Raw genomic sequence first — 17,999 nt, forward strand, 5'->3', positions numbered from 1 at the left:
GCCCTTTCGTGTGGTATGAAGGTGATAGCGTCAACGCCCGTCAACTATAGTACAGGAGGGTTGCTATATCTTCCTTTTTTCAGTATGTCACTTAAAAACTTAGTCACTAGTTTTCACCGATAAGTGAGAACTTCCTTCTGACTTGGTTTCCCCATACAGATAGCCCTTTGTTGCTGTGTCGTCCCTACCTTTAAGACCTCTCGCAATGAGTCCCCACTCAAGGATCTCCTGGTCTGGGCGCGGCGCTTTTTGGTGGCAGGATTGAATTTGCACACCTCTTTTCCCACTTCCGAAGATTGGTCGATGTCAAACGTGCTAGGTTTCGGCTTGCAATAAATTTTAGGAAATGTTTTTCACTCGATTGTTTTCAAATATTTGAACTTTTAAAATATTCTCGCATAAACAAACTCGCGACCTCTTTCTAGTAAATAACAAAGGTCTTTTATTGCGCTAAAAACAATGACTACGTCTGTAGTGCGAAAAATAATAGAAGATGACCGTTCACGAGTGTTCTCCAGATGTACTGACCTTTTCGAACCACCAATGACTGTGGGAAAACTTTCTAAGATATTTGATTTATTTATTTATTTCTTGGATATTCTGTACAATATTTCCCGTGATGCTAGCCATTGGGATGTTTCAAAACTGATAATATTCGAGAGATTCTCTGAATCTCGAACATATAATAATACTTTTGCAAAAAAGTTTAGCAAATAATTTAGATAATTATGAGAATAATTTGTATACTGAAACTACCTTACTTTTTTCATGATGTTGTAGGTAATGGGAAAATGGTACTTTGTTAAAGTTATTGAACATATAAACGAAATAAAATGTGGAAGTTTTGCAGAAGCAGATACTTTAAGTTTATCGCGAATGATAATTGCTGCGTGGCCAATCATAAAACTAAAATCAATTGAGACACATGGGCTACCTCGTATCATATTACTATGGGAGGAAAATGCTGGTATCCTGGAATATACATTTTGGGTATCCAGAAATGAAGCACCAGGGGTTTGGAATTCTGACAAAATCCAAAATGGTAAATTAAATATTTATGTTTTTGATATTCATAAAAGTTTTTTTTACTACAAATACTATATAATACTAATATTCTGTCTAAAATTGTTATATTATTTTGCTTTAATCAAATAGTTAAATAAAAATTGAATATATGATTAGATAAATAATATAAAAAATAGAAAAGTTTAGGTCTTCTTTTTTATCACAAAAAAATATTATATTCATTGATTGGTAAATATATTAATCATCAGTGAGAGTAGTAAATTGTAATGAGCTGTCCATAAAATTAATATATAAGAGAGAATAGAAATAATTTCTGGTAAATTCATATATTAAAGAGGAACCATGAAGCAGAATATATATATTATTTTCTTATTTTCAAAAAACATTTTTATTATACATTTTATTTAGCTACTTATATAATATTCTACAGATAATAATATTGATAAATTCTTAATAACGACTCAGTGGACACATTTATAGTACTGGTGTACTTAGTAAATTATTCTATTTTATTCAAGGTAGCTTCATTTTACTATATATAACATTTTTACTTTATTACCTGGTAATAATTTATTTGAATATATGCAATAGAATAATCAAAGTGGAATAAATTAGATAATTAAACAACTAAATTAGAATGATTTAACATCCTCAATTCGCTTCTTGAAAACAAAAAAGTTAGTTAAACATTGCACATTTAAAAAAATTAATTTTATCTGGTTTTCATTTCCAACTGCTTGTCCTATCTTTAGTATTGAGAACTGAAAAAAGTTTTTGTAACTTATTATGTTTAAAGGGTTCTTTTCAATTTAAATATATATAAAAAAAGTATAAACAAATATAAATTAATTATGATGCCTCCAAATTATTTGTAAAGTAATGTATATGATTCATTTAACGTATATAATATTTTTTATATGTATACTCTAAAGATTATTTGAAATAATTAAAATATAAATAATGGAATAGAATATGTTTTTGATGTTGGTTTTTATAGAGTTAATTGCTTTTAAATGTATCAAGAATGTTCAAATTTACAAAGTCTTTTAGAAGACACACACCGTTGCATTAAAGTTTTCATAATTGTTCCATGAATAGTTATATATAGGTGTTAAAAAGTAGTCATTACTTAATTCTATTTAAATTTCTATAATTTTTATGTAAAGTTTTGAATAATTTCCATTCTTTATTATGAATACCCTAAGTTTATCTTAATTTGACATTTTCTCAATCAGGCCTTTCTGACTATTATTATGTTAAAAAAAATAAAATTTTCATTAATTTTCCATTTTATCTATGGAATTACTATTTAGATGAACTATTAATTAGTACTATATAGAAAATTCTTTCATACATACTTTCATACTAGACAAAACATATATTTGTTTATTAGTATTCAGTTTTCTCTTTAATCGTTTTAAAATTTCAGAGATATAAATCTCCTAACTTTTAAACATAATAGAGACAATAAATTATGACAACAAACTAATATATTCTATTACTATTATTAAATTATTTATCCTATAACAATTCTATATTTCTTCTAATCTAATCACAACTCATTATTTAAAAAGGTATACATTATGTATGCAACTACTAACTCAACTATATATTTTACAAGACAAATAATAAAATATTTTAGAAGTAAATTTTATAAATTTTTCAAAGATTATTAATTATTAAAATTGTTTATATAAAAATATAATAATGCTATTAATTTTATATATTGTATTTTTATATAATATCAAATTTTATTAATGACGAAGTAAATATTATTATTTTTTATTTTTTTAGGTTCTTTGGCAAATAAACCATCTTACAATCAATTCATTGGAACCGTGCATGTAATGAAGGCAGTTGCATCGCACATGATTATTACCTTCTGTACATGTAACGTTGATGATCAAAAATTCTCTATCCTGCTCGGTCGCAAATATAAACTACCGAAGACAGACCTGCTCGGCATGCATAAACTTCTTGAACGTCGAAACCTCCATCTACTGAGTATACGAAAAAGCTGTTCTTATGGCTCAACAATATCCAATAATGGAAAAGCTAGTCTTATTTTGTTTGGTTCGTAGTACAAATTGCTTCGAAAATGTTGTGGTTACTTTATAATTAAGTTGTAAATAAGTCCCAAGTGAACATTGATGAAGCGGTAAAGTTGTTGAATCAACAATTTATTTCATCGTTGAGCGAACACTAAAGCTATTCTAAAATAAAATCGAATACTTTTATTAAAGGTATAAAAATAGAATAAGAAAAAAAAGAAAAAGAATGGAGGGGAAATTTTTATAGTTTTTTCATTCGTAACTTAGATACGTAAAAAAATATACTCTAAATAGAGTAAAACTAAAATTTTACAAAAACTATTTGGTTTTAGAATAAAATGTTAAAGTTTTGGAAATATTCACTTTATCAAATTGTTTATTTTTAATTTTAAAGTAAGTTTTCACATTAGTCGCAATAATATTTCAGTTTAAAGTATAAAAGTATTCTTACAACATATAAATTTTATAAATTGTTTACTAAAGTAATAAGCAATTTTGCTTTATTTTATAGAAAACATTCCTTTAAACTTCGAAAAAAATATATTACCTTTAAAAGGCACAACGCTAAAAAGTCATCAGTTGAAAGGATTTGAAGTATTTGTAGTAATAAATGATAACATTGTACTTCAATTAGTTCAAAAAATATTATAAATAGGATACCGTATATATACTAGTACCAAGCTTTGAAAATGAATCTATTTATTACGGAAGATTTAAATTGAGTGTATTTTATAAAATGAATATATGAAAGTGAATATCAACTAAAAATACAATCGTGACGCTTAATCTTCAAAAATGTATCTTATACTGTATGTAAAAACAAAAAAAGTAAAATTTTATTAAATTTAGAAGCTAAAATATTATTTTTATTTCAATGAATGAAAATAATTGTTAGTATTTTTTGACAAAAAAAATAATATATAGAGGAGTAACAGTATTTAATTTTCAGTTATTTCCAAGAATTAAATGAATAAATTTGCTATATAAAAGTGAGGGAATATATCATACAAATATTTTCTAGATTTTTATTAAATCAATTTTGTTCTATTATAACATTAATTGTGCATAATATGAATTATTAATTTTGTAAATAAATTTAGATTGCATTTATTTTAAGTAAATTTAAGTTTAAGTGAATCTATTGTGTATTTATTAAATATAAATATATATAAATTATATATATATGCAAATTATATATAAAATCGAATCATAAAAAATTTGTATATTGCAACATTAAAAAAAATATTCCATGTAGAAAAAATTAATTATAGAAGTTAAAAATAGTTAAATCAAAATGCTTATGCTAAACAGATATGATTTTGATAAATAAATTGAATTTGTTTAACAATATTGTCATAAATTATCTTTTTCATATACGCAATTTTGAATTCCTACATTTATTATTAATATAAGGTTTTAAAAATATTAAATATAGAAATAAGCGATATCATAGTCCCATTTTTTCAAGAAAATTATTAACAATTTTGTGGAAAATATAATTCTAAAATATTTGATAGTGTCTGGGATCAGACTAAAGGCTTACCCTGAGATGATGAAGGGAGGCTTGCTGGCAAGTGGAATGGACAATGCAATAATTGAATACTGCCTTTGTATGAGTTGGTTGTCCTTTTATTGAATATAATGATATAATAAATCATCAGTGGTCTATTGAGGTGAGATTGAATGAATGATACAATGAATAGGTGAGAGTTTTTTCAATTAGCATGAGTGATAATAATCTTGTAAGTGTATTCTTGATGTGGCACGTAATTATCCTACTCGTGGTTAGGACTCGTAGTGGTAGTGGGAGATGCGCTGATGAAGGGTAATGATGCCGTAAAGAGTGTCGCGGTGTGAAATGGGAGTGTTGACGCCGCCGATTGCCTCTACCAATAAGCTGGAGAGGCCTGAGTGGGACGATGGTTCGTCACGTCAGTGGTGAGGAGAATTGATGCCGCCGTTGCCGCTACCGATAAGCTGGAGAGGCCTGAGTCGAGGCTGGTGTGTGACGTCACTGGTGAGGAGAAATGATGATGCCGTGGTCTAGGTATTGCTGTTTACTTAACTCACAGAGCCGTGTGTTCGTGATTGGTAAGAAGGTGTGTAATAGCGCAGCTTCCGTGTGGTGTCGATCTCAGTGCATTGATGGCACGTAACAACGTGTGTAATAGCGTAGCTTACGTGTGGAGTCGATCTGTGTGGTGGTAGTAATCTGAATGTGTATAGCTTACGTGTTAATTGGAGACAATCTGTGTGTATTGAAGGTGATTTCTGTGTGAGTGGTGTTAACTTGTAGGACGGCGATCCGATCTTGATGACTGCTTGATTGAACTAATAAGAGGACGAGAGCGTCAAGTGCAGCTCCTTAAATATTCTCGTACGAACTTGCTGCGCCGATAGCACATCGGTGGCTGTTGCTATGCCGATATTTGTCGTGACGTTAACAGGGCATAGCCTTGTAGGGTTCATTTGTTATTACTTTTCGGAATTATAGTCGTATATTCGAGTTTTTCGGTTAGAAGCATTCTTCGAGTCCGTTAGCCATTTGTTTACAAAACAAATGTTCGCGCGTTCATACCTCTCTCACTTTTATTCCGCTTAAAAATGCTGCAATCCGTAACAAAGATATAACATGTAACAGTATTACTATCATTGCATATTATCATAAATATGAACACATATTGTTATTGAAAAAGTATTCAATAATTCATGTTCATTTAAAAAATTATATTTAAAGTAATAGATACATAATTATTTTATAACATAAATAATTTTCATTAAAATTTTTGGTTCTTTTTTACTTTGAATTATGATTAATCCAAGTTTCTACAAGAATAGCAAAGCTTATAATTTTATATCAATCGATCTCTTAAAATATTTTTTCTATATGTCGGTGTTACGGATTACAGCAGTTTTAAGCTGAATACAAAGTGGGAGAGGTATGAGTGCGCGAATATTTGGTTTGTAAACACTGGCCAACGAGCTCGAAGAATGCTATACCGAAAATTCAACTATAATTCCGAAAAGTAATGACGATGAACCCTGCAAGGCTATGCGCTATTGACGTCACGACTAATATCGGCATAGCAACAGCCATCGATGTGCTATCGGCGCTGCAAGTTCGTACGAAAATATTTAAGGAGCTGCACGTGCCGCGATTCCTCCTTGCTAGTACGAATCACGCACTCTCCACATCGGGCTCGTTATCCAACCTGCAATCGCCATTATGAAGCCATAGCAAGTATCAAGCAACCTAAAGAACTAATAGCAATGCCACAACTATACCGGCATCCACGCCTCCGTAAGCAACGCACCACGCTCGTTCCTGACTACTACTCTTACTAGTTCAATCAAGCACCCATCACGACAAGATCGCCATTCTACTCATCGGCTCAAGCCCGCATGTAAGCTACCCCACTTCGCTCGTTCTTACATCTTGTTTCTACTCATTGGCTGAAGCCGGCATGTAAGCCACGCCACTTCGCTCGTTCTTACATCTTACTTCTACTCATCGGCTCCAGCAGGCACCCCGCACGTAAGCTACGCCACTTCGCTCGTTCTTACGTCTTACTAATACATCGGCTCCAGTCCGCACGTAAGATACGTTCATCAATACCACTACTACATCTGATCTCACGTACACAAGCAGTGACGTCACACGGACATCCTCCCACCACTCCGTTCACTACAGCTCTCACCCTCACGTCGGCGGCTAAGGCGGCACCAACTCGCTGCTCCTACCAGCACGAGTCTCCCACTACAATTACTCAACTCATAAGGAAAAGGGGAATCACGCTCCAGACTATCAAGAATACATTTACAGACTTATCGCCACCAACATTAATTGAAGAAACACTCAACTATTCATTCTATCACACATTCATTAAGCCATCCATAGATCATTGACTATTCATTATTTATTATATTTAATAAAAAGAAAGACAATAAACATTAAAGGCAGTATTGAATAATTGCATTGCCCCTTCCACTTACCAGCAAGCCTCCACCCACCATCATAAGCAGGTTTTTCAGTTTAATCTCAGACAGTCGTATATCTTCAAGTATCAAATCCATTTATTAATTTTAATAACTATAAATGCGCAGTTGAATTATATCCTATCTATTTAAAGAATATTTACCGCCATTGCTACTATTGGATATTAAATTTAGTATAAATGAATTCTAATTTAGAAGTTAAATATAGTACTAATTAGTACCAGAATTGGATAAATGCACATTCAAACTGTTGGACGTAATTTATTTAAAATAAAGATACTAGAAAACTTTTTAAGGCTCTATTTAAATCATCGATACATGATCAACTTTAATCAAATAATTTTTTAATATAATTAATGCACATAAACAATTAATGTTACTGTTCAGAATATTTGTGCCATAATTTTAACTTCATTCAAAATTCATTCAAAATTTTTGAAAATTCTTTAGTTCTTAAGAGGTGTACAGAAAACATAATGAAATTTATAGTAAATAATTTAATAGATAGATAGATCGTTTCAATCGAATGACAGTCATTTAATTTAAATCATATACATGAGAATAAAAATTTTAACTCAAAGGAGTCACTTCCTAGAAAACTAGAAATATTTGTTATACACATTATTTTATTGGATACTATATACTCAATCATGCTATTTTTCAATATAACAAATTTTTATTTATTTTCATCCTGAAAAAAATTTAAACGGAACCAAACACGAAAAAACGTAGATACAATATCTTTTACAGTAAATAAATTAACTTTGTTAATATTCAACTAATTATAAAAAAGGTATTGATGTTTATCACACTGTGTGTCTGGGATCAGACTAAAAACCTCCTTATGATGGTGAGTGGAGGCTTACTGGCAAGTGGAAGGGGCAATGCAATTATTCAATACAGTCCTTTGTGTTTGTAGTCGTTACTTTTATTAATGTAATAAGTAATGAGTAGTTAATAATCTATTAATTATTATAATGAGTGTATGATATAGTGAATATATTAGTGTTTCTTCACTAGTAGCGGTGACGATGAGTCTGTGCGTGTATTCTTGATGGCCTGAAGCGTGATTCCCCTTCTTCTTGGGTTTAGTAGTCGCGGTGGGGAACTCGTGGTGGTAGGGGAAGCAAGTTAGTGCCGTCTTGGTAGTCGGCGAAGGGTGAGCTGTAGTGTACGAAGTGGTGAGAGAACGTCCATGTGACGTCACAGTTTGTGTCTGTGAGCTCCAAGGTAGTGGTGGTGTTGGTGCACGTACGTGTACTCAATGCGATCGTAACTCGCGGTGTACAGGTAAAGGTAAGAAATAGCTTCGACGTTACTTACATGAAGGTGTAAATCGCGGCGTAAGGTACTATGCAAGAACGAACGTCGGCGTTGCTTTCACGTGCTGGCGGAAACTGCGTGAAGTGGTAGCAGTAACCGCGGGGTGAGGTAATATGCAAGAACGTGAGTCGGCGTTACTTGCACGCATTCGGGAACTGTGTGATGTGCTAGCAGAGTGGCGAGAACTGCTGGGTGCTTGAACTAGAAGAAGTAGTAAGGAATGAGCATCTGCGTTGCTTACGGAGGCGTGGGTGCCAGTATAGTTGTGACATCACTATTGGTTCCTTAGGTTGCTTGATGCTTGCCATGGCCTCCCAATGGCGATGGTAAGGTTGAATAGCGATCCTGCTGTGAAGAGTCGGTGGCGATCGCGTGGTGAGGTAATATGCAAGAACGTGAGCCGGCGTTACTTGCATGCATTCGGGAACTGTGTGATGTGCTAGCAGAGTGGCGAGAACTGCTGGGTGCTTGAACTAGAAGAAGTAGTAAGGAATGAGCATCTGCGTTGCTTACGGAGGCGTGGGTGCCAGTATAGTTGTGACATCACTATTGGTTCCTTAGGTTGCTTGATGCTTGCCATGGCCTCCCAATGGCGATGGTAAGGTTGAATAGCGATCCTGCTGTGAAGAGTCATGATTGGTACTAGCAGGGCAATCGCGACACGTGCAGCTCCTTTCACATTCTCGTACAAACTGGATGCGCTGATAGCAAATCGGTGGCTGTTACTATGCCGCTATTTGTCGTGGCGGCAATAGGGCATAGCTTTGTCGGGTTCATTTGTTATTATTTCTCGGAATTATGGTCGTATGTTCGAATTTTTCGGTTAGAAGCATTCGTTGAGTCCGTTGGCCAATGTTTACCAAACAATGCTTCGCGCACTCATACCTCTCCCACTTTGTATTCCGCTTAAAACTGTTGTAATCCGTAACACTCTGTATAATAGCAAATGAACATATTTGGAAACATGAAAACTACGATAACTATAACGAGATCTTTAAGATGTTTAAAATAATACACACATAATTTAACGAAGAAGATTGACATTCACGTATAATTTATAAAAGACGCAATTAAAAAGAAAATATTATTGCATTGTATGGAATCATTAAACAATAGTCCTTCAATTAAGTTCTATAATATAAAAAATCTAGTAATATTTTTAAAAGCGAAATCTTTATCATGAAGTTCGCTGACTGTACTAAAGATAATTAAAAAAAATCATAATTATAATAAGAGCTTAAGTTTTCTCTCTCTCTCTCTCTCTCTCTCTATATATATATATATAATTTTATACAATTATTTTACAAGCAATAAGAATCAGTATAATATACTATTATATTAATATACTAATATAATATACTTAAAAACAATTAATACACAATTCTGTATACTTCTCAGTTTAAAAAAAATTTGTGTCAATTTGTTGATAAAAATTCAAATAAAGTAATTTTATAGTATAGTGTTCCAAAAATAATTCCACAAATCTGACTCGTCAGCCAAACGTGTAAAATCAATTTAGAATAAAAAACCAGTAGATGTGTGGGAAAATGCTAGGCAAGTACAGAGTTAATGCACTGATTCAATAATTAACACATATAATTATTACTGCTGTTTATTCCATTTATTTCACTTTATTTCCAAGTTGGGATCATTACCGTGATGAGATTACAAATGACTTTTATATTTCTTAAGTCTTGTGGTGTTGAGATATACCTTTTTATTGGATAACTAGCAGATGATCAATTTCTTATTCTCTGCATGTAATTGGTGAGATTATGGTTTACTGTGAAAAGAAATAGGTTATAATCTATTGAATATTATCACTTTGGAGGTTATGATCGTTGTAGTGCTCTGATCGAACACTACAATCCTGTCGTGTTTCAACTCAACACGTGTGCAGTTGCCTCTAAATAATGGGTCGTGTAAGAGCCTAAAATAGAGGTTATGTGGAGCTGTGCGCCACCTGTGGGGTCAACAACTGATCGTTGCTGCGATGTGCTCTTCCAGTGTGGCCCTAACAGCTGATCGTTGAAGGAAATGAAATAGCCACTGTGTGGCGTCAAAAGATGATCGTTGCGGAAATGTACGCCAGCAATGTGGCGCGAATCGCTGATCGTTGCAGGAAATGAAAGAGCCACTGTGTGGCCTCAACAGCTGGTCTTGCCTTTAGAGCATGCATGGTAACATTCACTAGTCGGACTTTCAGCTGTCCGTTTTCAGAGTAAAGCCGAGAGATGAAGAATCAGTACTAGCGATAAGGACTTACTTGCAGTGTAGCGCGATTCTTCCAGTCCCTCTTCGTTAGCTTGATGTGAAGTTCCCCTTCAATAATTACAGCTATTAAGTTCCTTCCTTGTCTCCAAGTGAGATTACAAGTGGTCTGGTCCTATGAAATCTAATCTTGATGAGATCACTTTTAACTGTATATTGATTCACAGTTGTAGAAAGAACTTTTACTAGACTCAGCTGAACGACTTTGTCTCCGATCCTCCTGCGTGAGGGTAAGTCGTGACTTATCCTTTCAGTCATGAGAAGAATACGAATAGGAATAAGAGTGTGGTACATTATTGTCCTTCTTAAATAGTTCACTTACCCAGTTCCACTTGGGACTCCTTCTTCTTTGAATTATCCAATCAGAGGTTGACCTTGGGCAACACAATGGATTATGCACACCTTCATTTCCACTTCCTTCCGGGCTCAGTCCCGTATATGCTAATCGGGAAAGTGTCGGAAGTGGGGAACTTTTACTATTGGTCACCTCTCCTTGGTCGCCTTGGCTAAACGAAGGGCCTTCTTGGGCGTGGTCGATCTTCCAAAGCATTCGACTAGATACGGCGTAGTTAGGAACAAGGTAAGCATTATCTTAAAAAGCCGAGTGCGCACTACGCATATTGCTTGTTGTCGCATGTGCGGGGTTTAGAGTTGCAGCGAAATTTAAGAAATGTTTGTACTCGATATTTTACGTATATCTGATACTATTTTAGAATCTACGCCTTCTTAGCAGTAAACAAGATAATAGTTTTACTGCACCGGGAAAGCATGAGCACGTCTTTAGATAAGCAAAAATAAATAAGCTAACTATTCACTAGAGTTTTCCAGATGTATTGACCGTCTCGAGTGTCCAGCGACCGTGGGAAGTCGTGGCAAGAAATTGTTCTCGCATTCTCGAACATATAGATATTTAAAACTGAAAAGTGACTACTAAAACATATATATAAATTTTGTAAAAATAATTAAAAATGTATATGTGTTAAACTCAAAACAATGCTAAACCTAACCTTCACAACACGTATGATTACAAGATAATAATAATAATAATTATAATGCATGCGACAATGCTAGGATGGAGAGGGAAAAGCGCGGCATCAAGACCCCCCATCATGGAGGGGAGTTGAGCAAGACCCGCTCTCATTGGAGCCTCCATCTTGGAAAGACTCACTGGTGGGAGACCCCAGCACTCAAAAAGGCGCCGTGATTAGAATTACCATAAACTAAAGAAGAATTCTGATTGGACACACTAATAAGGCTAAATCTTATTGGCGACGCCATGATCAACAAGACAGCTCTGATTGGCAACACCAAAAGAGAGGGAATTCTCACCGACCACCGTGTGGTCGAGAGAAGGCTTTAAAAAAGGTAACACCGGCACGGCACAATCACTTATCTTATCTTATCTAACAGAAAAAGAACAAGTCAATTAAACGCAAAGGTCCAAGATTAATCTATTCAACACAAGTACTAGATAATCAAATCATAAACTCGCAGCAGTGTAATACAAAAAAGGGAATCGAGAACTACGAACATTAGTCCACACAGTATACACAATCAAACTACAAGGAGCCCTACGAGGCAATACAAAGAATAAGACAAAACATAGCTATACACAACGTGCAGACTCACGAGGTAACGTTCCATTTGAAATTAATTCTTAACTATATCAAGCTATATACGCCAATCTGCAAAACATAATACAAGCAATTCAAGCGACGCCACGTGCTCATATACAAGGAAGCGCGGGGGTTTACGACCCCGCTCTTCTGTGTGTATTATTTCATCTACACGTGTGTTACATATAGAGGACCAGCAAGGCATCAACTTCTTCCTGTGTATGCGACGTACGTGATAGCTCAGTGGCAATAAACATACAAATCAAGAAAAGTAAAAAAATCAATTATAAAAATAAAACTAATTATAATTCAACTAGTACAATCATAAATAAAACAAACTAAATAACAAAACTGCTCTTTATTGAATACATGTACTATCTTGTCCACTAGCCTACAATCCTCCTATCAACATCGGGAGCTCACACCTAATCTTAGTTACTTGGCCCTCCTCGCCCGTTACACTATTTTTAAACACCGATGCAATTTCAACGCAGCTTGTTTATACGAGAATATTTAAGGAGCTGCACGTGACGGTCTCGTCCTCTTACTAGTTCAATCAAGCAATCATCACGATCAAATTATTTTACAAGTCAACGCCATTTACATAGAGATCGCCTTCAATTCACACAAATCGCCTTCTTACAAGGCAAGTACCACTTATATAGAGGTCATATCCAATACACAACGATCTATCTCCACACACGTAAGCTACGCTATTACACACGTCCTTACGTACCATCAATACAACTGAGATTGACTCCACACACGTAAGCTACGCTATTACACACGTTCTTACGAATCACTAACACACGGCTCCGTAAACTAAGTAAGCAGCAATACCAAAACCACGGCATCATTGCCATTCGCCAGTGACGTCATACACCAGCGCCCCACTCAAGCCTCTCGAGCTCATCGGTAGCGACAACGGCGACATCAATTCTCCTTAACAGTGACGTCATGCACCAGTGCTCCACTCAAGCCTCTCCAGCTCATCGATAGCGGCAACGGCGGCCTTAACTTACGCCTTAACTTCGATTGAAAATTCTCGAACCTTCCAAGGTTGTGTTCTTCTGGACTTCTCGAATATTCAAGAGCTTAGTCTCTGACGACACCAAACTTTCCGCATAGAAACAAGCCCATGCATTGTTGCCAGTTTTGTAAGCTACCGCGCCAATATTTAAGAGCAGCCAGTCACGCTTCTAAGCTCACTGTAAATTACTAAGTAAACTGTAAATAATCAATCAGGTATCAGTTATTACTCTACACAGCAACTAAATTCCGCCTTATACTAGTCAGTCACCTTTACTAAATATACACACATAATTCAGCCAGACGCTGCAACAATAAGCTAGTAAGCTAACAGTGAAGCCAATACATTTAACAAGCATTTGAGTACGCCATAGTTCAAGCAGTCACGAATTCTGATTGCATTCCAAGAGTGATTACGAAATAAGAAGCGTAACACCCGCGCACTCACCGCAGAATTAGGTAAGACAATGAATTTCTGTGAATTTAATTGAGAGAGAAGCCATATATTGAAAGCGCAAACGCGCCAGCCTCGAACGGCACTGATAGTGCCAATGTACCAGCCGATATAGGCATTATACGATCGCAAAGCTCTCGCGAACGGCTGAAGGTGTACCAGAAAAATACTGGCTACAAGGGAATTTTGAAGGCACGAACGCGCCAGCCGTCACGTGCATTACACGAAGAAATACTAGAGATTTACGACCTCTTATTTTCAGTGTAACCATTTACCAACAAGCGCACTTCGTTAAGGATCAGAAGATTTACAACCTCCTACCCCTGCATGTAGTGCATACTCACGCCACGTGACAATTACCATCGAATTGAAAGATCACACAGATTCTCAACACCATCGTAGAATCATATTCATTATGTAGTCTGTAAATAAAGGGAAAAAACAGCAAGATACGCAATTGTGTTAATTATTGAAAAAATGCGCAAAGCCTTCCACTTGCTCGCAATCCTACCACCGAACACCTCGGAGTTTTTTAGTGTAACCCTAGAAACCTACTTATATATAAATATTATACATACTAAAAAATATCATACTAATTTGCTTTAAAACATAACATAAATAAAACCTAAAGAATTAAATACTTACATATTATCTATAAAATTTTATTGTGAATAGAGAGTTACTTTTATATAAATATGAAATTACCAAAACAGTTTACAGAATTTGTAAATAAATGACCCAAAGACATTAAATTACTTATAAATTTAATATTATCTGAACCGAAATACCATTTGAAAAAGTGTATATACTTAAAATCATTACTAAAAAATAAACAATAATTTTTATTTTAACAACTAAATTTGTAATTGATTATATACAGATATACAATATTGTGCATATGAATAAATTAAAATTCAATTATTTCAGAAAATTCCATTTTATTTTGTTTAAACTGTAATTTGTAAATTAAAATAAATTTATAAATGGTTAATGGGAATTTTTTTAATAATATATATATGCGCGCGTCTGTGCGTGTCGCGCGCGCGTGTGTATTATTAATAAAAAAGAACAAAAATAAAAAGCGCAACTTCTTAAACATAATAAATTTTATTATGTTTGTATATGTTAAATAGATGTTTATATATGTTTCCGCATTTTACTAAATCATACATATAATTATTTAATACAAATACTAGCAATAAATAAAAAAAAACTACATATTATTTCTTGTATGACTGCTTTCATATTACAGATTTAATATTATTTGATTTAATAGTTAATAAGTAAAATTTTAGTCTAAATGTTTTTTTATTAGTTCCATAATTATTATTTCTTAATTTTCTAGAATATTAAAGCATATGAAATCTATTTAATTTTGTTTCTGAAACTCGTTAAATAAACAAACTATCTTAACAGTAATATGTTATATCATTGCTTTTCAATATATTAAATGTTTTTTATACTATAACAAATATTTTTTCATAATTTAATGTTTAATAATTTAATATTTGACTAATAAATAATATTTATAGTAAAAATAGATAATATTTTTAATAATATTTAAATCTATATATCTGTGAATAGAATCTCAATAAAAGAGATTTTGAAAATTTATCGGTTCTATAATAATATTAATAATATTAATTATATTTGATAATTTATATTTTAACAGTAGATCAGTAGGTTAGAATCGTAACTCAACGACACAATTAAAATGGTTTAAATAGGTAGTTATAAATTAATTAGATTATAAAAATAATTGTTAAATATCTCATTATTAAAAGTAGTCATATATAAAGTAATAGTATATATATATCGTTTTGGTATACTAATATATTTTTAATATAAAATTAAAAATAATTATAATGTTTCACAATGTAATATTTTAAATGTAATTATATCTCTGAAATTCAGAGAATTAAATGATTTTAATAATTTTTAATAATTAGGATTATTAAGTACCTGCTTCACTGAATAAAAATAATTCTTCTGATATACAAATTTTGGACGATCAAATTTAAAATGAGTAAGTATAAAAGAGAATTTCAATATTTTATGTAAATTGTTACAGATGTAGTAAAATAAATTAGGAAACTAATTATTTATTAGTTAATGAAATAACTAATAATGTTTTAATATCATTAAAAATTTATAATTTATATTAATCTAGATATTTTTGGGAGATTTATATAACTTGCATGTCAATATTATTTTTAAATTATAATACAAGTAATTCACGTTGTTTGAGAATAAGAGACTCCGTTTAGTAAGGCAATAAAATATCTGACAAGTAATGTCATGAAAATTGTATTTAAGACTTCAAAACTTTCCTGCTCATAATTATTTGTACTAGTGTCATAAAACATCTGGAAAACCCTAGCGGAACGTGCTCATACTCCCAGTGCAGTAGAACCTAATGGGTTTACTGCCGCGAGAACCCCAAAGTAGATTCAGAACGAATATCAGATATGCGTGAAGCATTGAGTACAAATATTTACTGCAACCGAAAACCCGTACGTACTACACATGCAATGACCATACGTGCGCACTCGGCCTTTAAGACAATGCTTGCATTGTTCTTGGCTATGCCACATCTGGTCGATCGTATTGGAAAATTGACCACGCCCAAGCGGACCCTTCTTCTAGCCAAGTCCCAGAGAGGGATGAGGCAACCAAAGAGAGGTGACCAATGAAAAAGGCTCGCCACCTTCCGACACTTTCCCAATTAGCAAATTCGGAACTGAGCCCGGAAGGAAGTGGAAATGAAGGCGTGCATAATCTATTGTGCGACCCAAGATCAACCACTGATTGGTTAATTAATAAAGGAAGAAGGGATCCCAAGTGGAGCGGGATCAGTGAATCATTTAAGAAGGGACTACGTAATGTACCCTCACTTACTCTTTCCAAATACTTCTTACAGTGAAGGATAAGTCACGACCAACTCTCACGGAGGAGGACCGGAGAGATGAGTCGTTTAGCTAGCTGAGTTTTAATAATAAGTTCTTTCCACTATTGTGAATTAGTGTACAGTTGAATTGATCTCATCAAGACTGGATTGCGTGGGACCTGACCACTTGTGGTCTCACTTGGAGACAAGGAAGAACTGAAGGGTTGCAACATTGCAAGGGAACGTAATAACAAGCCATCGAAGAGAGACTGGAAAATCACGATACACTGCAAGTAAGTCCTTACAGCTAGTACTCATTCTTGATTTCTCGGCTTATGTAGAAGACGGACGGATAAAGTCCAACTACGGAAGCTTCCCGGACATACTCTTGAACAAGACCAGCTATAAACGCCACATTGGCTTCTCAACCCCTCCAACTACAAGTTGTCCCCGCCACAGATAGCGCACAGCTTTGCATAACCTCCATTTAGGCTCTCTTACGACCGATATTTAGAGGCAACTGCACACGTGTTAAGATAAACACAATAGCATTGCAGTGTTCGATCAGAGCACTACAATCATGATAACCTCTTAGCGATAATATTCAATAGATTATAACCTGCTTCATTCATAGTAAATATATTTCAACACCACAAGATTATCAAGAAATATAAAGTTCGTCTGTAATTCACCCTTTTGTAAATCAATTCAAATAAATAGAAATAATAAAGACATGTGTTAATTATTAATCAGTGCATTCACCCTTTACTTGCCCGGCAACCCCACATAACATCTAGTGGGTTTTATTGTTCTACGTTAATTATTGCACGTTTGGCTGACTAGTCAAATTGTGGGATTATTTTCCGAACAAATACCATTAATTTAATAGGAGTAATACAAATAATCGCCATATGTTCTTTATTCAAAAATACATCCAAATAAATATTAAAAAAATAGGTTTTCTCAGGTTTGATATCTAACAGACTAAACTGGTACGCCTGTATTTAGAAGGTCTCTATTTTTTACATAATAATAATTCTTCGATTTTCTTAAAATTATTACTTTACATTTTATGAGTTTAACTATAAAAAAGTATTGTTTTGTAATACAATTGAATTTAATATAAATTAATATAATTGTCATTTAAATATTTTAAACATATCTATATATATTTAATATTTCTCATAATTTATAAATCATTTTTATAATTTATAGGAATTTAAATTAGCTCAGTTTTACACAATGTTAAAATGAAAAATCGCAATACTAAAAAATAGTGATATAATATTGTGTACTATACACACAATTAAAAATGATATTATAAAAAGTTGTTTCACAATTAATAA

At 33.4% G+C, this 17,999-nt stretch overlaps 1 protein-coding gene across 1 annotated transcript; it reads left to right on the plus strand.

The window, feature by feature from the left end:
• The first annotated feature begins 493 nt into the window (after positions 1-493).
• On the plus strand, positions 494-3,134 carry LOC105361687 (uncharacterized). Its single transcript, XM_011498939.1, has 3 exons — positions 494-520; positions 781-1,042; positions 2,821-3,134. Exons 1-3 carry the CDS (start codon positions 494-496, stop codon positions 3,105-3,107), a joined length of 576 nt encoding a protein of 191 aa, XP_011497241.1. The 3' UTR covers positions 3,108-3,134.
• The last annotated feature ends 14,865 nt before the right edge of the window (positions 3,135-17,999 follow it).

Source organism: Ceratosolen solmsi, unplaced genomic scaffold (assembly GCF_000503995.2).
Source record: "Ceratosolen solmsi marchali unplaced genomic scaffold, CerSol_1.0 scaffold30, whole genome shotgun sequence".
Lineage (NCBI taxonomy): Eukaryota > Metazoa > Arthropoda > Insecta > Hymenoptera > Agaonidae > Ceratosolen > Ceratosolen solmsi.